The sequence below is a fragment of the Lepisosteus platostomus genome, chromosome 25 (assembly GCF_059453375.1).
Source record: "Lepisosteus platostomus isolate fLepPlt1 chromosome 25, fLepPlt1.hap1, whole genome shotgun sequence".
Lineage (NCBI taxonomy): Eukaryota > Metazoa > Chordata > Actinopteri > Semionotiformes > Lepisosteidae > Lepisosteus > Lepisosteus platostomus.
The window spans coordinates 15,791,103-15,815,830 of record NC_142635.1 but is presented as its reverse complement, the minus strand read 5'-3'; the positions used below and the strand labels follow the sequence as shown (position 1 = coordinate 15,815,830).

At 44.8% G+C, this 24,728-nt stretch overlaps 2 protein-coding genes across 8 annotated transcripts in view; one reads left to right on the top strand and one right to left on the bottom strand.

The window, feature by feature from the left end:
- Positions 1-590: 590 nt before the first annotated feature.
- Positions 591-5,801, top strand: LOC148641219 (uncharacterized). 4 transcript variants are annotated; one of them, XR_015930252.1, is made up of 4 exons: positions 591-712; positions 2,025-2,366; positions 2,760-3,690; positions 4,815-5,801. XR_015930252.1 is itself a non-coding variant. In XM_088619605.1 (3 exons), exons 1-3 carry the CDS (start codon positions 706-708, stop codon positions 3,542-3,544), a joined length of 1,134 nt encoding a protein of 377 aa, XP_088475731.1. In that variant the 5' UTR covers positions 591-705; the 3' UTR covers positions 3,545-5,801. The 4 variants fall into 4 exon arrangements, 2 of the variants coding, with proteins under 2 accessions (XP_088475731.1, XP_088475732.1); XR_015930251.1 differs by having other exon boundaries at positions 2,760-4,698; XM_088619605.1 differs by having other exon boundaries at positions 2,760-5,801.
- Positions 5,802-6,867: 1,066 nt separating this feature from the next.
- Positions 6,868-24,728, bottom strand: part of grik4 (glutamate receptor, ionotropic, kainate 4) — a 307,117-nt gene continuing 289,256 nt past the window's right edge. For all 4 annotated transcript variants that reach the window (XM_088619597.1, XM_088619595.1, XM_088619594.1 and 1 more), the window contains 7 exons: positions 22,429-22,538; positions 20,759-20,932; positions 20,313-20,478; positions 19,430-19,655; positions 18,626-18,754; positions 16,627-16,745; positions 6,868-14,624 (listed from right to left, as the gene is read on the bottom strand). In XM_088619597.1, the coding sequence (XP_088475723.1) occupies positions 14,244-14,624; positions 16,627-16,745; positions 18,626-18,754; positions 19,430-19,655; positions 20,313-20,478; positions 20,759-20,932; positions 22,429-22,538 (1,305 nt within the window). In that variant the 3' untranslated portion in view covers positions 6,868-14,243. The remainder of the gene's footprint in view (positions 14,625-16,626; positions 16,746-18,625; positions 18,755-19,429; positions 19,656-20,312; positions 20,479-20,758; positions 20,933-22,428; positions 22,539-24,728) is intronic.

Genomic DNA, 24,728 nt, shown 5'->3' with positions numbered 1-24,728 from the left:
GCTGGATAAGGGCTGAGAAACAGTGCCACTGGCTATGTCTAACAGCAGATACCATACAGACTCCAAAGTAAATGTGCACAATGCCAAAATGCCAAATGCAACCCTTAGTAAAATGTGATGGATCCTGAGTAAGGTATTAGTAATGCATTTGAAAACCCTGCACTGCAAAATATGATTGTTAAAAAAAACTCTTCTATTACTATTTGTGCTCTTTGTTATTTATAAAATAGCACATAACCTCTGCACGAGGTCTAATAATTATCAATAAGAAGCATACATCTCTGCTTTGACATACATGATAAGAACAGAACGCAGAGATTGAACTGAAATTTCTGTTTCAGAAAGAGTTGTCTAAGCTATAATACCTAAAAAAAAGGGCAGATTTACCCGAAAAATGTAACTTTATAGCTAAGCTCATTTTGCAGGCAAACATTCATTAAAACCGTATGCTACAGGACATCTTACCGAGCCCTAACATTTTGGTGGGCTGAATGTCGTGCAGTAAACTTACATCTGGAAGACAAGTATGACACGGCATTATTTTTTACAAAGTTTGTGAAAATCACAGATGCACTACTCAGTGACTCACAATTCAGCCAATCGCCTTTCAGTTGTCCTGAACTCCGCCAAGTAGCCAATGAGACTCGAGGTGGGCGGGCCAGTGACACGTGGTCCATTATTGTACCGGAAACATATCGACGAAGCATGGAATGTAAGTGACATCACTTATTAATTACGCCGATTTATTCACTCGAATTACAGTTTCATGCATTTGAAAAGTGAAAATGGAGCGTGTAGTTATTTAAACATCTGACCGTTCAGAGACAGCTGGCTTGGCTCCTAACATGCCTAATAAAAAGCTGCAAGTGTTCAAAACATTTGACTATTACCGATTTTCTCTCGCGATGTCGGTCCTCAATTCGTCAGTTGCAGCGCTGTTGTTGTCGTCTAAACAGTGCCGGGATCCTGAAATCTCAGTCTTATATCTTCTATTACTATGGGTGCTCTCTGTTAGTTTATTTTTACAATTTAGAGAACACACAAACAGTGAGCTCAACACAAGATGATGTACCTGAAGGCTGTGCTTAACCATTTTGCTGTTCGTAATTTATGTATTTTTATTTCCGGACACGACCTACTCGAGAAACCCGTTCTCCCTGGTTAGATATGAAGGCACTGAACAATTTATAATTGTTTTTTTTTATTTATGCTACCGCTTTTTTATTGTAGAATGTATTTTTCCGAGGGAATTCCTACGAATAATTGTTTGATCACCATAAATCGCTGCGCTGTACTCAACTGATACTAACCCCTGAATAAAACAGTGGGATTATTTCTGGTTTATGTCACGTTTGATCATACTTCTTTGAATTCATGAAGATGAGCGTCGACTGGAAACGGATAACACGACATACTTCAAACTAAAGTTGTGTATAGTGGCAACGCCATGTGGCTCATAGTAGTAATTATGTACGAGAGTCCCCAGTTCTGGTCCTGGAGGGCTGGAGTGTTTACCTGCCTCAGCTTATTACTGGTTGTAGCTGGACTAACTGGACCGGTTAGTTCCCTGCTGGAAAGTAACAGTAACTCAGTAATTCAGAGTTACAGATGCAACATTTCAACTGTGGAACCTAGTCATTTTATCCTAATTAAGTGGTAGAGGCCTCTCTCCTAGTAAATATATTTTCAACGCAAGTTATCGCCAGATTTATAAGTCTATACAAGTGCCTGGGTCTCCCACCGTGCAAACTGATCCCACCTGCCTCGGCATTTGTGCAGGTCTGCAAGGTTCCTGGCTGGAGGTCAGGCGTCTTAGCACTCTTAAAGACAGTAGCCTGGGGCTGGCTAAGACCTGAAACTGCTATGCATGGGGAGCTGGCTCTCTGCATCCTGGCCAACATGTTTATGATCGCTTTTAAACAGTTGCCGCAGACGCAGAATATGAGTTAAAGGTTTAATTATCTCTCAAAGGGCTCAATTAAGTAATTGTGTTAAACAGGCATCTATTATGCACTTCTGATCAGGGGGGAAGATGGGCATCCAAATCAAGGAGGAGACCCCTGACCTGGAGCTCAGCTGGGTGAAGCAGGAGGAGATCGGGGCAGATTCCAGGCAGGAGACCCCTGACCCGGGGAGCCCCTGGATAAAAGAAGAGCCCTCTGAGCATGGAACTCACAGCACTGCCGAGACTGTGGGGGAGCTGGGACACATCTGCATTGTGGGAGAGGTTCCTGAGCTGAAAGAGGAAGGCACTAAAGAAGAGAAGGCTTGGGATCTGTGTCCCGATGAGCCAGAGGAGAAACAGCACAGCCTGGAGCTCAGCACTGGGCTTCAGCCTCTTCATGTAGCTGAAGGACTCCACCAAGGTGCATAATCGCAACATTTCTTTATGAGCTGTTTAAGACACATGCAGATGGTTAATATTGGAGCTCCTATCTAAAATCCTTAAAGTAACTAAAAACAAGTATATAACCTGTAATGACTGTAACTAATTAAAGACAGGCTGTGCACAGGGTTTATTTCAAGGCAGGTTAAACATATAGAAGCCTCTTTTTTCAGTAGAGCATTTTTCAGGCTTACGATTGTGTTTTGGGAAACACCTTCTGTACTTATTTTCAGTTATAACCTCCAAATGTAAGATCCTATTGTAACCCATAGAAGGGCCAGCAGGTGGCAGTGTGCACTCACAGGACTGTATTCACTTCCTTTCCGTTCATGTTCCGACAGTGACTGCAGTGTCCTGCTCTCGTCCACTGCAGGCTCACAGAGAGATGCCTCCAGGGCTCTGCCTGAAGCCCTCCACTCCGACGCCAAGCCAAGGATGAAAACGGAGCAGCAGGACGGAGCAGGAATCTTGCCGGCTGTCCAGCAGTGCACGAAGTGTGGGCAGAGCTTTTCCCCCGGGGACACTGCTGCCTCCAGACCCTTGTTCCTGACTGGAGACCCCCCATACCGCTGCCCAGAGTGTGGGGACTCCTTTATCCAGCTGGGCAACTTCAAATCTCACCAGCGCGTGCACACCAACGAGAGCCAGCTGCGCTGCCCGGCCTGCAAGCGCTTGGCCAGGGACTTGGGCAGCGTGGAGATCTGCCAGAGCGTGCCGGTGAGGGAGACGCCCTACAGCTGCGGCCAGTGCGAGGCCAGCTTCAGCACCACGGTGGCGCTGAAGTACCACCAGAGGGAGCACACCGGGGAGCGCCTGTTCCACTGCCTGGTCTGCGGCAAGAGTTTCAGCCGGGCGCAGCACCTGCGCAACCACCGCAGGATCCACTCGGGAGAGACACCCTACCGCTGCGGCGACTGCGGCAAGAGCTTCAACCAGTCGGGGGCGCTGAAGAGGCACCAGCGCATCCACACGGGTGAGATGCCCTACCATTGCAACGAGTGCGGCCGCAGGTTCATCCATGGCGGTGCCCTCAACATGCACCACCGCCGAGCCCACGCCGGCAAGACCCCCTACCGCTGCGCGCAGTGCGGAGACGGGTTCACCTATGCCTACCAGCTGAAGGGACATTTGTGCGACGGCCCCCAGTGCTCGCGATAGTGACAGGCCTGCCGCAGGCAGCACTGCCACACGAAGCTTGGCAATCAGGTGTAACTCCCTCCCCTTGACGGGCAGAGAACAGCAGGGTGAGCCACCCCAGGCATTCCAACCCCCAGGTGCTGCGTTCGTCCACACAGACAGACCAGGTGAGAAATGACATGCTGCGTGTCGGCTTCAACACTATGATCTGCAGCTCTTGCAACCCTGGGACAGTTCAGGCTGAAGCATACTGCCCTTCACACACGTGAGAAAAAACAGCCAGGTAAAATCTGAACTGAGGAATAATGAGATCTTTTTATAAGACATGGATGCTTCATTGTTAGGAAAGATGGAAAGAGAAGAACTTACAGCTGACCTGTCTGAGGCTGTATTCCGTGATGTTGTGTTAGAAAAGGGGGTTCCCTGGAGTCGGTACAGCACAGAAGGTGGCCTGCCTGACTGGCACATACACCCCAGTAGGAGAGAAGGTCTGGGGTCTCTCTCTGAGGTGACACTCCTCCACCTGCCCAAACTACATGACAGCGGTACAGCACCTCTGCAGCACACTCAACTTCAGGTTCGGGGAGACACTCCCCTGTCACAAGTCCCCTCTGTGTGTCCTGGTACATTTGTGCTGGGTCTCCCTTTCCTCACCAGCCAGGAAAGAGACCCTAACTGTTATGTGGAAGGGGAGGTTGTTCAGTTATATCATCAGCAGCAGAGCTTTATATTTGTGAGATGAGCTCTTGGAAAAACGTCTCTGGTACTTTATGAATGTTACTACTTAAAGTAATAGTAATCCCAACTAAAAAAAAAAAACAACCTACTCAGAGTGTTCATGCCTTCAGCTACAATGACAGAACATACTACAAACTTCCTGAACTTTCTTAGTAGGAAGTAGGAGACTAAGTGCTTTATTGGTGGATGAGCCCAGGAGCCCAGGAGTCTTCTAATTGAATAATAGCTTACTGTTTATTGTGAGTAGGACACCCTCTTTTTATAACTGCACTATCTCCATCTGTCTAACTTCTCCTCCACCACTCCAGAAGGTGGTGCTGCATTTTCAAGCTTGTCTGGACCCTAGAGAAGAGATGAAAGGAGACGTCAATCGGGTATCATCTAGTCCAGGTCTCTCAAACGCAGATCCTGGAGGGCCTTGCATCCTCTGGCTACTGGTACTACCTAAGTAGTCAATTAAACAATTAACCTAATTATTTTCTACATTAGGCCTACATATAATTTTCTTAAAGTCTTTTACAGTTGATTAAACAAGACATTCTTTTCATTTCAGGTGTATTAACATAAATCACCTCATGATCAGGTTAGGAGTATCACCATCATGCAGCTAACTAAATAGCTAGAACAACCATGTAACTGAGAAACTGGGTGGAACAGAAAACAGAAGACACCGGGACTCCAAGACCCCTGCTGTAAACAAATGAAAATTTGTTTTCAATATTAATAAAATATTAGAAAAGCTGCATTTTATTAACTGCATTTCATGCAGCATGCTGTTTACTATACCTCTGCACCAGACATTCCATCTTTCAGCCTTTTTAATGTGGCTTCCTAGGCCCCTATGGGTAAGTAACAGCAGTAGTACAAGCACAGTGGTGTTGTGTTCACAGGGGGTTCGCTGGAGTCAGTATACAGTAGCACAGCCCCCATCCTCCTGACCCCAGGGGGTGCAACACAGAGGTGAAGCCACACTGTGTGTCCAGTGTTCCGGTTGTCACAGCAACATCCCTGCTCCCAAGGCCAGGGGTTGGGAATGCTGGAAAGTCAGGAGAATCTCCGGAGAATCCTGACTTGTGGAAGAATGGAGATATTGAAGGAAGCACCGTGGGAAAGTAGCTAGAGGAGAAGGCCTTGTGGTATAGTTGCTCAGGGAACTCATAGTACTTGTTTTAAGGTTAACTGACCCAGTAAAACAGACCTTAGTGCAGGGGTCCCCAGTAGCGGTCCTGGAAGGCTGAAGAGATGGAAGAAGCTGTTTGATTTGTCCCATTATGCCAATAATGAGTTGATTAAATGTATTAAGCGCAGAGATGGACTGAAAATCTGTAGACACACTGCATGTGTCTATAACAGATCTATTTGCTGCTTTAGAGTTCTTTTCAGTCCTTGGTTTAAAACAAAATTTGTTAATTTTAACTATCTGTACCTATGCCTATACCCTAGGTACCATGAAATACCCTGTCAACTTCAGGATACTGTACTTCATGCAGTCACTCCACTGCAATTTTCCTCACGGGATCAATAAAGTATCAATCCACAACTTGCTAATAAAGAATTTGCTCCCTTATTTCAGACTAAACAGCTCTTAAGCTTTATAGCTGAGAAATTGCTGCTGATCAGACACCTCGTGAAGTGAGTCAGTGTTTTTCATTCTGCTTCAGTCTAGCTTGTTATATTTATATGAATGAAGGCAGTTCTGAAACTCATTTTACTAGCACAGGTATCTTCCCAATTACAATATCTCAGATATTTAAAAGCTGAGCACAAATGTAAGTAAAGGATTCAAATAGAAAATTGCAAATTAGAATTTGGGTTGAGAAAATAGGAGAAGAGAGATTCCCAGCACCATGGTTGATAAGCACCGCACTGGGGGGGGGGGGTATATTTTTTTAAATCAAGGCCTGAGTGCAGAAAAAATTCTCAACAAGCAGGCTGATCAGTAGCTGACACCAATTAACACTGGCAATTAAAAGCAGGGAACACAAACCAGTAGACACAGGACCAAGACTGAAGTGTTTCTCAGCATGACTTTTCATTAAGACTAATTAAAAAAGTTCACATTGAGTTTAAATGTCAGTGCTGCTTGTTAGTGTCATAGCATGGCTAAGCACCAGGCATAAATCCCAGTAAGTAGGTGTGCGTGCTGTTCTAAACTAGTCCTTACCTAGTCCTGCAGACATGAATCAACAATCTTACCAATCAGATGTGCCCTCTGCAAATGTAGTGATCTACGAAAAGTGTCAGCACAGATGTTGTTTCTGTTGAGTTACTTGCTTGAACAGACATGACTTGACAGGGGAAGTGTCTGGAGTTCTCTTCAACATACACTCTGCTTTGCCACGTTCATTCTGGGCTGGTGACAGTTCTGAAACATGATGCACATTTCAGCGAACAGCCGTGCGTGACTCAGTGGTTCATCCTGCACAAGTTCCCAAGCCTTCTGTGCCTCCCTGGTGGCTTCTGTGAATTGGAAAAGCAGTAAATGGCACCAGCGAATTAATTTGCACGCTCACGTCTTTGTAAGACAGTTTTGGCTTTCAGTGCCACCCACTGCCCCCAAGAGAAATTGATTACACCGAGAAGGAACAGCACAGGGAGTAAACAAAGCAAATACACTCCTATTTTATTTTCTTGAAAGACAAACAATGTCAAGAATTTTGTTCAGTACATTCAAGAGACTGTGAGAACAAAGACAGGCAAAACAATCCAAGAGCTTCACCTTCAAAAAAAGCCACATTTTCTTTGTCTAATTTTGAACAAAAAAAAACTTTCTTTTAAAACTCCCATTTGTTTTTAAACTGGTAATTGCATAGGGTGGTGTGGAAACTGGAGAGAGACCCACGTCCTCTTCTGCACCTTTGACAGCAGAACAAACTTCACATTAACCAACGTTTCATTTTCCGCCCCAATTCAGTCCTTAGGAAGGGAAACGTTGACAGAAACTGGGATACACTTTCGGAATAAATTAGCATGATCTGTTAATATATTGATGTGTTTTTAATGGGATTTCACCAAAAGCACAACATTGTTTAAAGACCAGAGAATGTGGCTTGAAATTGTAGATATTTTCATTGCTTTAGGCTTGATAAAAGCATGTTAAAAAGTTCCCTAAGAATAAGAACACTTAATGTATTGGTAGACAATATTGTGCATTCTTAAACTGGGGATCAGGTTATTCACTCATTAAAAAGACTTGTAATATTCCATGCTCCTATTCGAAGTTCCTTGGGCTACAGAAATTCCTGTTAAAGAGCTGCAAACCCTAGACAATATCTGCCTCACTCCTCATCAAAGTTGTGAGCGCTTGATGAGCACCATGGTGTAAGCAGTGTAAGGTATGATGTAGCGCATATACTGTAGTGTGATGCAGCTGTGGTAAAATACATGGAAGTATGAAAAAGCCAGATGCAAACCAGGGATCTTCACTGCGCTGAACCCCCGAGACTCCAGGGGTCAGTGGGACCTCTTGCTGTAGCTATACTGCTACAATCAGGATGATGCATACTGGAAAGCCATTTGTTCCCGCTGAGAGTCTCAGCGACCTGAACCCTTTCCTGGAAGCACAGGGCTCAAGGCGGGACTACAGCCTGGACAGTATACCAGGTCTATCACAGGGTCATGCATGCACACACCTTGAGGCTCCATCTGCATCAACTAACCTATTAACCAAGCTCCACACAGAAAGCATCCCAGTCCGGAATCTAAGTGTTCTGAGGCAGCAGTGCTATCCACTATACCCCTGCACCACTTACAATAAGGGAGAGTGAAAGGTAAATGGAGCAGATGCCATAGGTTGCTCTATGCATCTAGAAATGAAGAGGTTTATCATTTTACAGGCAGACATACATTCTGTTTAATGAACAATGAGTAACTTTCTGTTTGCTTAAGAATGACAATCTACCATCCCTCATGATTGCTGAGCATCTGCATTGGGTTGCAAGTTGAATATGATTCTGCTCTCCCAAAACATGAACGATTTATGAACTGATTCTGCATCACATACTGAACAACAGCCTGCTGGAAGATTTAGAATGATATTTTGGCAACTGAACTTGATCTAAAAATTAACAGCTTGATTTTGATTCTCTGTAGCAAAATACGTTAGAAAAGAAATATAAACCTCATAAAATGCAGAAATGACAGGAAGATCTCTCTCATTAAAGAAGAGCTATGTCCACAACACACATGAAATCCACTGCTCTCCAAGTGCATTCTTGAAAACCTGCTCATGGGTTTTTGGGGTATGAAGTACGAATGCGACTTCACTTTTCACTGGATGGGCCCATCATGTAGCATGATGAAACAGCACTGCACTACTATTATGAGTGATTTATAAACCAATCTGTTATGTAAATTCAGGTTAAAGACACTGGTTGCTGATCTTGGGTGACTGGGTGCTTTGTCATGGATCCCTGTTTCTAGACTCGGGTGGGGAGCACATTCATATACCCTGATCCCCAACAGCTCGTATGTAAACAAGGGGCACCCTTCTCTTGGGCATCCACCAAGTGTGCCAAGTGGAGTATAAAAGAATCCCCTTTACAATGACAAGCACCTCATTAGCACCCCCTCCCCCCAATTGACCATGAAGGACAAAGATGTTACTGAGCCATGAGGGTGCTACTGAGCTGTTACTGAGCGGACCCTTGCATTCCCACGTTAAGTGGCTTTGAAATGAGTTGGTTTTTGGGCTGGCAATAACACTGATGATTCTGCAAACCATCTCACTACCTGATGATGCAACAATGAAGAGTCTCTGCACTGACCTCTCAAGAGTGGGCACTGGCAATCTCTGAAGCATGCCGGCACAAGCACAAGCGATCTCCGAAGGATGAGCACAGGTGATGTCTCTAGGGTGGACACAGGCGATTTCTGAAGCATGGGCACAAGCGGTGTCTCTAGGGCGAGCACAGGCGATCTCTTTAGGATGGGCACAGGCAATCTTATAAGGGCAGGCCCAGGCAATGTCTGAAGCATGGGCATAGGTGATCTCTAACGTGGGCACAGACAATCTCTCTAGGGTGAGCACAGAGCAGAGAGAAAGTGTCAGATTGCCTCACTGCATACCCTAAAATCATATAATAGAGATGTCGTAGTCTGTCAATGCAATTCAGTAATTTGATAGCACTTAAATAAACAGAAACAATACCTGTAAGGGAAGCAAAAAACAAAGGACCTTCTATTCACAGGGCTAAATTACAAGTTACTTAATATTCATCTCTAAGAATGCCTTAAAATGCACCCCGATGATGTCTGGAGGTTTTGAACAGCTTTGCCACTAAATCCTACAAGCAGACCTACAAACTCTAGCCCCTGCATCAAGGCTGCCAGAGACAATTGGGAATGAGATACTGTAGAAGGTGGAACCCACAGAAAGTGCAATGCAGGCTTTGAACAGCTTCTATTCATATGAATGATAAAATAGCCCAAATGGGTTTTTTGGAATACTAAACTCTTAACTTTGAATATCTCTTCTGAATAATTTCCTTCTGAATTTATAGCTAGGGAAGGAATTTGACAAATTACAAAAAGCACAAGCAGCCACCATGGGAGATTTCCCAACACTATTCCCACTTCGGCCATTGGAAGGACCACCCAGCACTCCTCAGCACGCTCTGTACTTCAGCAAGCGTCAGTCTAGAGACTTTGTTGGTGCCCACTGAGTGCAGGTCTGATGAAGATGACCCCAGTCTGAAGGAGGTTCGAATGAGACTGACTGAGCCATGTCTGGCCCATGTACATGAAACATAAAAATACGTTTTTTTTATGTTCAACTAAATCCAAAAAAAAGTTATGCTCCCCTGTTTAGCAGGCAGTCTGCTTCAGTTACAGCTCCCATTCAGCTGTAGGGCTGGCTTGTAAAGAGGGTCCAGTCGTACCGGGCTGGACAGGAATCTTGAACACACCTCTACCCATTAGATTTCACTTAACAGTGGAGAAATCTCGTAATTGCAAAAGGAAATTAATTGCCTTTCCATGGGCTACATCATTTCTGTATGCACACTATTTTCGCAGACAGCCCCCGAAAATGGCTATTTAACCTTATTAACCTTATGCAGCAAAAGTGCAATCCTCACAAATGCATGCAACAGCAAATCAAACGCAACTTTAAGAAAACTTGTGCATATTTTCAAATGCTTGTATATAGAAATTGTTACTTAAATCTCTGAATCTTGATTGGTTAAAAGCATTCAGCTTGATAAACTTCAGGCTATGTACCACAGATACTTGGTAACTAACTCATTAATTAGACCTTTTTATATGCAAAGAGCAGTTCTAACCTATAATACAGATACCCAGAAGTCACGTTGCCCATTTATTAATGAGCAGTAGGAAGTCAAACAAAAACCCTGAAGACTGCAAATGAAGGAATTAATCCATGGGGATGTATTCTGGCAAATAATGAGTTTTTTTTTTACAGATTTCTTCCATGTTCATTGATTCCTGATTGTTGAAAACATGTTTTGAGTTACTTACTACCAGGTATTCCTTCCAAACATAATTAGCCCCAATCCACAAGCTGGCCCTGGGCCTTTGCCCTGCTGTCAGAGAGACCTACACACGAAAGAGCAATGTAGCGCCCTTACTTGATTTGTCAAAGCTGCAGAGGAGTAGGAGGGGAACACTACGCAAACCAGCTAAGGGTTTTCAAAGGAAATGGCTTAGGGATACTGTGGTATGATAAAAGGATGCATTCAATGTGACAAAGTCCCTCGTGGAATTGTGGAATTGTACAACACTGAATGCAGTACTGAGTTCCACGTGGAGCATCTATATGACACTGCAGTACCTTCCGCGCAGCACTTTTGCTTTCACGCACAGCACAGTCTTCTGTTTTTTTTCTAGGCGGCACTTCTACCTGCAGGGCTAAGCTTCACTCTCTCTGCTAACTATTGCTGCAGATGTCTGGGGAAGAAACTGGCACAGGACTGGCCATACAAACGAAGAGAGCACCTAGCCTCCTGTCACTAAGCGCTGTCCAGTTTGGCTCTTGGGAGAAACCTGAGAGATCAGCTTCCAAACCTTGGGAACAGATAGGCTGATAAAGCTGAACACACTGCCATCTGGTATCTACACCCACCAAAGACAGACTTGCTCCTGATGGGTTTTTAGCGACGTTAAAAGACACTCTGAAATACCTGACAGCAATGGCTACAGTAAAGAAGTCCTGCACTCAACCCAATCAAGATCAAGGCAAGGGGCCCCTCCTAGTTTCCATTCTCTTTCTGCAGCTGACCAAGGATAAGCTCCAGCTGATCCAGAGCCAACCTCAACTGCACAGAGCTTTGTTCAGTCCATGCCTTTTCGTCTTCTTGCTAAAGTACGAAATGCTCCAATGATTTGTTCTGAACACTCTCACCTCACTTTCCTAGAGATTAACGTTGGCTTCAGAAATGTATAATTGATATTTTAAATAGAAAGTTATCATTCAAAAAGGCCTGGAACTGAGTCATGGCAACAGTTTTATCTCAGCTAAACACCTAAACCATTAATCATTTATGTTACACAGCCATTTATATTGTGTGTGTGTATGTGGAGGGGTGACCTTTGAAACAAATAAAAAGCTAAAATCTTATTCACAGGAATACGTGAGATCTGAGAATCATAAATTAAAATGTATAAAAGCTATCTTTACTGGCAGTTTTTCATCCAGAAAGCTTTGTTAACCAGCTTGAAAAGCTTAAAAGCTTCCAGCAACTCCCCGACTAATTCACAATTGGTGCAGTCCCCACTTCGGGAAGCTTCCACAATGCTGGAGTGAAAAGGAATACTGCGGGATTAACTACCAGCCAAAAACTGGACATTATAAAGTGCCTTAAAAGAGGAGATAATCGCAACGTGATGATGAAGGAATTTAACACTGGCTCATCGCAGACAAACAACATTAAGGCCCAGAAAACAGATTTTCCAAAGTTTGTGGTCGATGTTCTCAAAGAGAGAAAGTGATTTAAAAAAGTCAGATTTTGAATAAAACAACACAGATAGAAGTTTTGTATGAATCTTTTTCACTTAATTTTTCAGTTAAACAGCACAGCCCAGAGAAGTGAAAGTGAGAAATCATGTGTAGTCTTTAGTGTAGGGTATAGTTATCACATTACAACACTCCTGATTTAAATGTCTAATATGTCACTGGTGAGCATAGAACAATATTTTAAAGCACTTTTAATTTTTTTTTCAGAGATTAAATATAGACTTATTTCAAATCTACAGTTTATTCCTGAACATTCTGCAGTAATATTTTTATTAACCAGCTTCTCTGCTTCACCAACATACTCTGTTCCCCAAGGATGCTGGATGACAAAGCTCCCCCTCTTTAAATAGAAAATTCCCAGTTACAACCAAATTTGTTCTACCATCACCCAGTTTAAAACGGGTTTGTTCCAAATTTCAAAGGGAAAGCAGGATGAGCGAATGACATTAACCAAAGGACTGCAGGACTGTGGATGCGTTTCTGGACTCATCTGTCTGTTCCCCTGTCACTCCTGGTCAGTCATTCTTCACCTCTCTGGCAGGCACCAGAAACAGCACAGAATGCATGACTAACCACAGACCTCTGAATCCTCCCCTCCCCATTCCGAAACCACATCAGACGGGAAGACAGCAGCTTCCTGACATCTCACAGCACACAGAATACAGGACTCAAGAGATGGTGGCCACGATGTTCTGTCTCATACCCTGTTTCTATTTACAGAGAGACCCCCAGACTGATAGTGCCCCCCCCCCCCGGTCTCAGAGTGCTGGCTGGCACCATAATGAGATCACAAACTTGGGGTTGCTCCAATGTAAAGATTGGGGTGAAGTGAAGAAGCAGGAAGGAGACAGCCTTCCTAAACTGCCAGAACTGTGCAGCTGAGAACTGCGCAGTAAAATAAAATATAATGTGCTATAATTTTTGTAATTAAAGTAAAAAAAAAGTTCTCTGGTCTTATCGTGAATGAAAACTACACCTCAGAGAAACATGAGCCAGTGTGGACAGTGACAGACAAAAAACCACATATAAACTCAATGTGGCAATAAGGCATGAGGAAGCGTTCAGGACCACCATCATGAGAGTCAAGGCAGGTACATACAGTACAGAGCACACAGCACACAGTCCCGCATGTGACCAGGGGTCCCATCAGAGTGTCTGGAAGAGTACAGGACAGGACAGAGACGGGTAAGAGGAGCCACTGGATGGCTCTGGCCTGTCAGGGCCTGTGAGACAGATTCTAAAAACAAGGCAACACTTCAAATACACAGCTGCTGTACCTCTGCGTCTGTTGTTCCCACGTTGCCTCTGCTTCTTTGTCTTTCAAAAAATATCTTTAAAACTTTTTGAATGCAATTATCGCGGTTTAAAAAAAAACTCGCATCACATTCTAGTTTCCAGTTTTCCGCTGGAACGGGGCTGCTCCCCACCAGGCAGCAAGGGAGCCCCGGTGCTCCTGTGTTGTCGGCCAGGAGAGAGAGCCGCCTCGCGGTGGAGCGACACCAGTGCAGGGTCCCCCAGCGGTTTTTTTTTTGGCACTTTTTAAAAATCTGAAGTTACGATTCATGATGCTTTTTTTTTTCCCCAAAAAAAGCTGCAGTTTGAAAAGGCTCTTGTCTTGGGGACTAGGCCCAGTGCCCCGCGAGGAAAATCGAAACAACATTCCTAAAAACGATAACGCTAACTTAAAACTTTTCAGCAAAAATAATTTAGAAAGAAAACAATGGGAAAAAAAGGAAAAGACCCCTGGAGTGAAAACTGCATAGTAGGGTGACTGTCCGCTATGGACCCTGCTGGGCTGGGTGTCTGGGGCCTGGCTATTGCCTGGCAGGCTGTTGGGAGAGCCAAAAGGAAGCTCACTCCCGGGTGGGTGTGGGTGTGGGGTGGGGGGGCCGCCTGGCCAGGCTCCTGACCTCTCTTCTCCAGGGCAGGAGGGGACTGGTCCGCTAGTGCCCTGCAACCCAGCAATCCCCAGACTCCTGCGTGAGCGGCTGGCGGGCAGCAGGGCGGCGCCTACTCAGGTTCACTGCTGTTGGTGGCCTTCTCCCACTCCAGGCTCTCCTCGCTGTGGACGGGGGAGGCGCCGCTGGCCCCGGGGGGCCGGGCTCTCAGGCCTTGGAAACGCCGGCACTCCGGGCAGACACGGATGTGGGTGCAGCCCCGAGCCACCAAGGCCGCCTCCTGCGCCAGTCTGTGTGCCAGAGGCTCCGGGGCCCCGCTGCCCCCGCACAGCTTGCCGTTGCTAAGGCCGGCGGCGCCACGGGCCCTTCGCTCTTCGGGGGGCAGGGGCCGCGCCCGCGGGACGCCCCCGCCGCGCCGGCGACGCAGCTGCAGGCTGTCCCGGCACAGCACGATCCCGCGCAGCTCCTGGAACATCTCCTCGCACATGGACAACTACGAGGAAGAGAGGGGCAGAGAGAGAGAGAGGCCGGGAGACGTCGTACACCAGCGCAAGGGCTTGGTCACCCATATTCGGCAGACACACAGCCTACCCGCTTACTCCCAGAATAAGGTGCAGAAGTGCAGATCCAGATGCACAGGACTCCCCTGTAGGATGTGCAGGACGTGTTCGATGAGCACCTGATGAAATTCATGCAAACAATGGGGAGGCCGTGCAAACTCCGCAGAGAATGTGGCCAGAATCAAACCCAGCATCACTGTGTGCGCAGCAGCACAAACCAGAACGCCATGTATTTAATAACTGCTGCTTAGTCTGAATCGATGCATGACCTGTCCATTAAGCATCCCCTGAATGAAACAGACTAAGAATAAAATGTTCTTTTTGTGATGGGAAAACCAATCATAAAAAAATAAATGTTAAATCTGGGCTAAAAACTGAGTTTATTTAACTAAAGTTCGGGAGGGATGACAACGACCACGCTCAATCATTCCCAGCCATCGGTGATTAGCAATCACTCCCTTCGTCCTTCAATCTAGCCCCGGGTTCCCACCTCCACTGCTGCTGCGCCACCTAACTCTAACAAGTGGGTTGAGCCAAATATTCCCTCTAAGTGTTGATAAGTGCCGTCACTGTGATGGCAATTGCGGAGTATTCATCTCGGCAAGAAAAGTGCAATCCAATATACAGTGAGAGAGTCGGGCAGTTCAATGGATTTAAAAATCAGATTTGGACTATTGAATTGTTAACAAAATAATAAAGTGCCCTGGTGGTTGTGTTTTGATGAAAGGGACAGTGTTTGGTATTCATCAATGATCCATGGTAAAAAAAAAACAGCAAAAAGATATAAAGAAAACATTCCCAAAGTATTCAGCATGTCATATCAATATGCTGAATTGCAAGGGACAGTGTTAAGTGACTTGCAGGAGCTTCAGTTTTCCAGCTGAAAAGATTAATATTTCCTCAGCTTTATCAGGCAGGAGGCAGTCAAAGGAATAGAGAAAACTCCGGTGGACTTGAATTAATGATGGTGAACAAGGAAAGTAACGGTAATCAGGTAATGAACTGAGATTTAACTGGCTGTCACTCGATATTTAAAAGTTAAAATGAATGAACATGTGAATTCAAGCATTATGTGGACTTGGACCTCTGACATTTCTTCTCTGTCTGGTTAACTTTAGTGTCACATTAAATGAAATGGAATTCTTCTACTGTAGCTGCAGCACATTAGATTGCTCTTTTTTAAATAAAGCCATCACAATCTGGTTCTCTAATATTTACAGACTGCATTATGTGCTAATAGTCCTACCACCTCTATAAATACACAAGAAACTGTTATGTTACAGAATGATGTCAACTGACTGAGTGTATACCTAGAATCTTGGAAGAATTGTTAGGAACAGATATTGAAAAAAATAGTGGGAATTCATCAACGTTTTCCAAAGGCCGCAAGAAGAACAGGATCACCTGGAAGGTGTTGGCCATATCGCCTATACTTCACTATCACAACATTAAAAGACAGCAGACACTTAGTGCTGAGGAACAGGCATGGGTTAGTACCACACTGACAAGTGAAAATAATTAATGAAATACATGGAGTTACTACCGTAGAGCATTCTCCACTTCTTAGGGTGGTAGTATTATTACATTTTCAACCTGCCTGTACTGAGTGGAGTACCTTGTCTCCAAGTGTATCCAGTATAAATGGGATTTAAACTCACAACCTTCCATTTACAAGTGCAGGGCCCTGACTGTGCCTCCGCACTGCTCTCATGGAACTAACCTCTAGTTCGTTTGCAGCTTTAGATCACCATACTGCAGGCTCAGTTCATATTTCTGACTTAACTTGCTCACTTCCCTTCTCCAAAAATCTATCTCTGTGCTGGTGTCTTCTTCACAGCCTGGCCTGTATCTCCACTGGCCTCCAGAGAAGGCGTGCTCTGCTCACGAGTGGGAGAGGCTCCCGAGGCAGACGCAGGTCAGGGCGCCTCCTCTCACCTCTGTTCCAGGCGTCTGCCGCAGCATCCAGATGAACTCCAGCACAGCCATGAAGATCGCCACCAGCAGCCCACACACCAGCACCACGAAGATGCCGCCGATGTTCTCCATGCCCAGGCCTGCGGACAGCACACAGACACATTACTTCAGCCACCCTGGCTCAGCAACATTAACTAATTAACATTAGTCCATCCCTCCTCACAGCTCACAAGATCTGTTTTCCTGGGTCTGCTTAACACACTTTCTTGTGGTCTCTAGCAGTCTGAAACATGCTTTGCCAGAGATCTCCATCCTTTAAACCTTAACCATGACTTCCTTCTGATTTGCTACAGTTCTAATCATGGTATAACACATTTTTGTGAGGTATGAAATGTGTTACTGACTTTGTAGTGAGGTTTACCACAGACCAGGTGGCTTTGCAAACACCTCCTTGATGGTGGACTGCTGCACACTGAAGTCCATCCAGGCCCTGATAACCACCACAGTCACTGTTCCCAGTTTCAATCTCACTTATGGCTGTGAACTTTGGGTGAAGACTGAAAGGATGTTGGGGATGGCACATGGAAGAATTACTCCCTAACTCTAGCCTGGCAAAAGCAGACTGTATAAACCTGTAATGTTATTTTATCTTTGTTTTCTTCTCCTATCGTACCTTGCGCACACAGATGCCACACAGGTATTTTCAGGACATGGGTTCAGAGATGGTTTGAACTGCTCTAATAGTGTTCTGTCTAGGAGAGAAATTGAGTTTTGTACTGTTATTCAAGGTTAGACGGAAAGGTTAGCACTGCTCTTTTAGGGCCCACAGCAGAAATTCTTATTGGTGTAGAAATGTCAAGCTCTGTGTGAGTAACACCAATACCTTCAAGCTGAAATCTGCTATTTGTGTGCATGTGTGACATCTAAAAATCCAAATGTAACCTGAGCATCTCTATATTAAAAATAACAGAAGAATGAAATGAATACATGTGGCAAAGGAACAAGTTAAGGTTTATTTCATGCTGGAAAAAGGCTGTGAAGCCTTCTTCAGGTGTCAGCCTTCTACTGGCTGACTCCACAATGAAAATGTTTTCTTTTTTTCCCTCTTTTCAGCATGGAATAAACCTTTACTAGTTCCTTTACAGCCTACGCATGCTGATGCAGCTACCTACTTGAAAACATGTTGGTTTGTCGTATAAAAAATGATTTCTGCCAAAACAATTTCAGGCCTCAGATTTTGGGTATCAAGCAGACAAAACTGTACAGTTTTTTTCATCTGGTGTTTCATCACTGAGGGCAAGAGGGCACTGATAAAATATCAGGCTGCAGGAGACACACACAAGAAGCTGCCCTTCTCGTTATCAGCACTAGAGTCCAGCACATGCCCTGCCCTGTTGCTGCCCCCAGGAGAGGTCTGCAATGTAGTTACCAGGGGGCAGAAAACTCCAGCAGTTCTCTGGAGCACAAACCAATTACAAATTGTTGAATTGCATGAAAACTGTGAAAATCACCCTGCTTTGAAGGCAAGCAGCTCCAGAAACACATCTGCTGTGCTACACGGTGCAGATTAGCAGGAACCACAAAAGAACCTCTGACAGTGCTCCAGACGGTGAGAATAATGCACCATACTGACAGGGTAGCATTATCACTTAGCAGCTTATTTTGTATAGCACTATTTTTAGTAATAACTTGTAATATTTTCTCTTGAAAATGCAGGAGCATTTTTAATGAAGAAACAGTGTCAATATCACACCATCCACATGGGCAGCTCGTGCGAATCTTGTTATGAAGTGTCGCACTGTGGCAACCAACAGGCCTTTGGCAATGCCCTCTGGATAAAACTTCTGAGCTACCAGCCCCATGCTTGACAGAACAGCTTTGTCAGTGACAGGATAAATAAAACCCTCTTTCTTGCAGACCCCTTGTCTCAGGTCCCTGCAGAATTTCATTAAAGAGAGAGGTTTCGCATGCCCTGCCCGTTCATCCCTGGTGTGGAGTGAGGAAGGTGGCATGCTGGTACCTTTGGCTCTGTGGTCCTCCTCTTTGGGGCACTTCCCCCCCTCCCACCACTTCCTCTTCAGGATCTCCAGACGGTTCTCCTCCTGCAGTTTGAGGATGGCCAGGTCAAACTCGTCCCGGTACACGGAGCCTGGGTGAGGGAGAGAGGGGGAGATGGGCATTTGTACAGGGTGTCACATGTCTTTCTGACCTGTGTCAGTGTAATAAAAAATATCAGCATACACTGCATTTTATCTCACAAGCAGTAAAACATGGACAGAGTATAGTCTGTTAAAAATAGCTGCCCTATTACAGATAGTAATAACTCACAACCTTCCAGTCGTAGGAAACAGAATTACAGAATAGATGGTGAGAAGTTCTTTCTCCTCTGTTACAGCTTCCCCAAAGAGGAATTTACTACTCTGCACAGCTCACTGCTACCTGGAACGTACACATCACAAGCAACTTTTCCCTCTTTCTCGCAGCCAAAGAAGGCTCCACAGCTGAAACATTGCGTTTCTTTTCTTCCCTTTTTTAAGCATGGAATATATCTTCACTTGTTCCTTGCCTACGCTGACACAGCTACCTACTTGAACCACATTACAAGCAGGCGTCTCCTTGATTTTTTTCTTGACACTGCAATTGAGCAGCGGAAAGTAGAGATATTTGGCTCCCACTAGAGGACCATCACATATATCTGTCTGTGATGATGCACAGTCCCGCTGGCATGTGGGCAGATACAGGAGGGGCTTATGTATGGTGTGTACAGCCCTTTGTCTTATGAGGACTATCTTTCAGATTATGATTTAGCGCCAGCCTTCCGTACCCAGTGGCATGCCGATGCCATAGCCCTTAGTGTCAAGCAGCCCCCCAATCTGGGTGAGGTTGCAGTTGCGCTGGCGGTAGTACTCGTTCATAGTGCTCTCCAGCAGGTAGGCGTAGTTGGAGTTGAGCACACGGGCGATGCCCTCTTCTGTGCTCTTCACAAACACGCTGGGCTGCTTGGAGTGCATGAAGTTCCACATCCGCTGGTATGTCTGGTAGCGCGAGTTCTGTGGACAGGCAGGAAGGGTGAGAGAGGGGGTTGTGGGAGGTGAGGAGGAAAGTCCTTTGTGGGCAAAGTACATATTAAAAAAAAACTAATGACTGAAAACTCTGCAGAGAATAAGTGAAAGGAAGCGTGTAAGGCCATCACAAGACAGATCAGACTGAGAATGGAATGGACCACAGAGCTCTTAATAACCATGGGTTTTGTTGCACAGGAACAAAGTTTGAACTAGCAACATCTGGGACTTATGGACACTGTGCAAAAAGCCTGAGAATAACTGGTATGCTTATATATTTATTAGTATATATTATGTATATAATTATTTATTTATGATTATATATATATAATCCTACTCCATTGGGCCCCTGAGCAAGGCCCTTCACCCCAGCTGCTCCAGGGGCGCCGTACGATGGCTGACCCTGCGCTCTGACTCCAAGCTTCTCTCCCTGTCTGTGTGTCTGTGTCTCATGGAGAGCAAGATGAGGTATGCAAAAAGATGAATTCCTAATGCAAGAAATTGTATAGGGCTAATAAAGTTATGTTATGTTAAATGGCTGACCCCAAGCAAGTGTGTCTCATGGAGACATGCTGGGGTATGCTGAGGATAAGTGCTGATGTCATGCAGCAAGACACCTTGTAGGGTCTGCTCAAGGAGGGTTACCTGGAAGAAGGTCATGGTGGAGCCCCCCTGCATGGTTCCATACTCGATGGCTGTCTGGTCAGCCAGGTCATCCACAGACTCGATGGGCACCTCCATCCTCTGGACAGTGAGGAAGGCTGCCAGGTTGGCAGTGTAGGAGGAGATGATGATCAGGGTGAAGGCCCACCTGGAACAGAGGAACATTGACTCTGCAACAGCACATTTCAGCACATATAAAGAGGATTCTTTCAGGGAAACAACATTTCTGTACGATTCCTGACCATGTTACCATGTATTCCTGAGCATTTCACCATGTTATAGTACATTGAGGTTCATATTACTACTCTCCAAAAGTTGAAAATCAAACAAAAAACCTTACATTTAACTGATTTAACCCTCCACCTCAAGTCTTAAGCTGTCCTAGCAGTTAGGGACCCCAGACAGAGCAGTCCAGGTGTGTGTCTCACCAGACTCCACTGACACAGCGTGTGGAGAGGGCCCGAGGTGCGATGGTGGAGCCCTGTTGCATGAATCCACCCACTGGGAACCAGAAGCTGTTCCCCAGTGAGTACTGGTTGATCAGCAGGTTACAGCGTCCCTTAAGGCAGGGGTGTGGATTGTACCACTCGTACGGGGTCAGTCTGCAGAGAGAAAAAGATGGAGTGGGGTTTGGCATGTAATAGATTGACAAAAATAGACTCTTAGACTTTAGAAGAAAAATAGACTTTTAACAGGGGTATTATTTTAAAATGAAAAACAAACCAGAAAATTTCCCAAAGGGTCAAAGGGAAGCTGTAGTGTATAGAAAGAATTGCAAAAGTTTTGCAATTTGTCTGTTCTGCGGGTCAGACCCAACACTGATGTGTATACTGAGTTCTGTAAAAGCCGAATTGTCTCCTGTTCCCCTGCTTAAGAATTTCAATATTGATACAATTCATTAATATATTTTAAAAATCAAAGTGCAGCAGCTGGGTGGCTGGGTGATTAGCACCCATACCTTACACCTTGGGTACTTGGTTTGGTTTCCTCCCACATGTCAAAGGCATGCAGCCTGGGTTAGCTGGTATCTCCAAGCTGTCCATGTCTTTGCATGTCCTGTGCTGGACGGGCGTTCCATCCAAGGTGTAGCTCTGTCTTGTGCCCTGTGCTTCCAGGATGGGCTTAGGGTTACTCTTGCTGTGACCCTTATCAAGAATAAGTGGCTTCTGATAAACAATGGACATCTGGAGCATTATGTTCTATTTTGTACAGTCTGCTGTCCATTCACTATGTACATTACTTTTCTAATAACTTACTATTATTATTGGTAATTATAATGATTAGCGATTATTATTGACTTGCTTTGTCAGTCAGATGCAATTCACATGCTTGATATTCACAGTTATTTGGTTTACACTGTGATTTGTGAAATGTGCTGTTTTATGTGCTTTGATGAAAGCAATTAAATAATAACATTTTAAAATCAGGGTGGGGGAGGGCTCCTGCTCTCCTCAAATCACCACCTTCTTATTTCATCTAAGTGGTGTTACTGCTGCCGTGGGACAGAAAAAGACATACAGCTACAAATCCTGACCAGATGCTGCCTGGCTGCCAAAATAAAACGGTGTAAATCAGCTAACAGAAAAAATGATGTTGTAGGTTTTATTGCATCTGTAGATTTGCTGCACAGCACTCCCACCAATTTGTAAAGCAAATAACAGCTAAACTGACCGGGGCCCAGTCCCAGCTCAGTACCAGCCAGACATAGGACTGAAAGCGTGCCTGAGCTGACTTCAGCCTACTCATGGAAACCGGATGGGGTGAAGACACTACGGTGGCCAGTAAAGCACTTGATCACCTCTTGTTCAGCCCTGCCGTCTGTCTGATACCACTGCAATCCAGGGCTTGGAGGCTGAATAGGAACTGGTGGGAAACTAGCACATTTCAAAACTGAAAACCAGCACTCATGAAACAGCTCAACGCTGAAGGCATTTGAAAGCAGATTGCTTAAGGCTACCATGGGGGAGCGAACAGATGAACTCATTTTAATATCACCGCACACACAAGAAATATTTCCTTCCCATGTTCACATTCTCTTCCCAACCACAATACTCCACGTGTGCCACCAGATGGTGATGTGGAATCACACAGCACTTACCTGGCCACCAGAAACAGCACACAGCTGACAGCCAGGTAAGCCAGCAGCATGAAGAGCCACACTCCAGGGGAGAAGGGGTCCAGGAAGGAGAAGTATCCTGGCCTGCGGCCCTGTGACACACAGACACACACATCACTGAGAAACTTTGACCCTGCATGAAAGGCAGCATTTTACACAGGGGATTATATAATGCATGGCGTGAACTGCCATTCTACACTGCAGAGGCTGACACACTAGCATTTCAGAAGTTCAGCTTGGTGCTCTCACGCTGCTCTCATGATGCCATAAAAGAAAAGGTGTGCATTATCCTGTCTTAGAATGGGGTGACTGTGAGGTTGGCTGCTGTGTGAGTGGACCATGCGTTCTCCACATGTGCTGCCCTCTCTCCATTAATGGTAAAGTCCCTGTGCGGATGTCTCATGGTTTCAATCAGGTGTGCCACACCTCTGTGAACTTCTCTATACACCATGACTTCACTGTGTGAAGTTATCATTCTCTACCCTGCTTTTACTGCAGCTACCATTTATAATACATCTTGCTGCATCAGACATTTCTAATGGATTGCGTTCACCCTGGAACTGCAATTCCTTTATCATGGTGACAGAGCTCAGAATCTGGAAATTCAGAATTTTCCTTGGCAATCAGTTTTCCATGGATGATGGATGCAATATTCATTAAAAAGGTTTACAGCAATAAAAGAAAAGCCAACCATTCAAAAATACATTTTGACAGAAAACCAAAAAAACATTGTACTTTAAAAAAAAAATGAACCCTTGTCTTGTTATTAGCAATGCTGAAACAGAGCTGAGCAGTACCCGATAAAATCAATGGGGCCATGCAAAGGACAACACTTGACATCTGGGTGATATTGGCAGCTTTGTGCTCATGGTAGGCTGTAGCTATTGGCTAGTCTGGCATTTGGAACCAGCAATGTCAAGCTCAATGCCAGTTTACTGAGGGAAACCACATGTGTTGAAGACGGATCTGACATGTCTGACATGGGGGGCAGTGTGTGAGCAGTTTGTGTGCAATCTTGCAAGCAACAGGTTAAAAACTGCACCTTGTGTCAGTTTTCGTGCTTCTATTGCCAATGACTGTTATGTAGGCTTACTGAGACCGAAGATTACTGTTAGTAATGAGGAGTATCGTTTATGATGAACACAGATCCCTGCAGATTTGGTATAATCCCAGTATTTGTGGTGTGCATGTGTCTGCAAGATTTCTCTCTGTATATATTACCCAAAAGGAGATACCTGTGGGGAGTGTGTCTGCTCTGCACAATGCTTCATGGAGTTCTGTGCTAATGTGGATATATCGCAGGATAAAGGAGAGCTGTGTGTCAAAGGGACCATTTCTTGTATTTTTATACATACATGATTTTTACAAATTTTAACTGTCACTACACTGCAGCAGCTAACACAGTAAATATGTGCCTGGACTTTGGTGCAGAGTCTTGCCATTTTCAAAGCAGGACACAAAAGGAATGCCCAATTCTCCTACAGCATATTGGCCAAATAAGACTTCAGCCATCTATATCAGGTGCAGCGTGGTGCTCAAGGTCAATGTACTGTATGTGCTTGTGTGTATCTGAATGTTTTGTGCTTGGTATTTTGCCAGAGTGATGCAATGACATCTATAGCATGACAGGAGGTACTGTATCATACAGGATTGATTATCTAGAGTGAGATGTGGAGATCTTTGCTGCTGGCCTGTACCATGCAACCAAGTCCATAGTATATTGATGACACAGTGAACTCTAAGTATGTCAATATTTGACTCATGACTATTTGGAATGATCAGTTTCTTATAACTTAACAGTGATGCGCATGATGGTTCTTCCTTTCCTGAGTGCTGGTTTGTTTTCTCAGGGATTTTAGATAGGAATTTCTTATAGTGTACCTGCGTCCTGTTCCTCAATCTGTAATTATTTTTGGCTGACTGAAGTATATTTGTCTCTTATGGCTGTTCTGTCTCTGTGTGCCCTTCCTATATTGTATATTCTGAGCAGGGGAAGGAAGGACTGTTTCCTCTCTGAAACTCCATTAAGAGACATGCTTTTTACCATGAGTTCTTCTTTGCAAGCTAGCTTCGTCAATGCTGCGGCTCACAAAAAAGCTTTGAACCGATGGTTTAGCAGCTGTTATAATTCCACAGGTCAGATCAAAGCCTGATTGGATGTGACAGGCAGTGAAGCCGTCACTCTTCCTGAGTGACAGGTCTAGCAAATTGTTTTGCTTTTGATCAATACTGGGATAACTAATTATCTTTATCTGTAGCATTCATACTCAGGCCTGTAAAAA

Excerpts from the sequence above, each read along its gene's own strand:
- LOC148641219 (XM_088619605.1), top strand. Across the intron at positions 2,367-2,759 it reads AGCTGAAGGACTCCACCAAG|GCTCACAGAGAGATGCCTCC; the intron begins GTGCATAATCGC and ends CGTCCACTGCAG.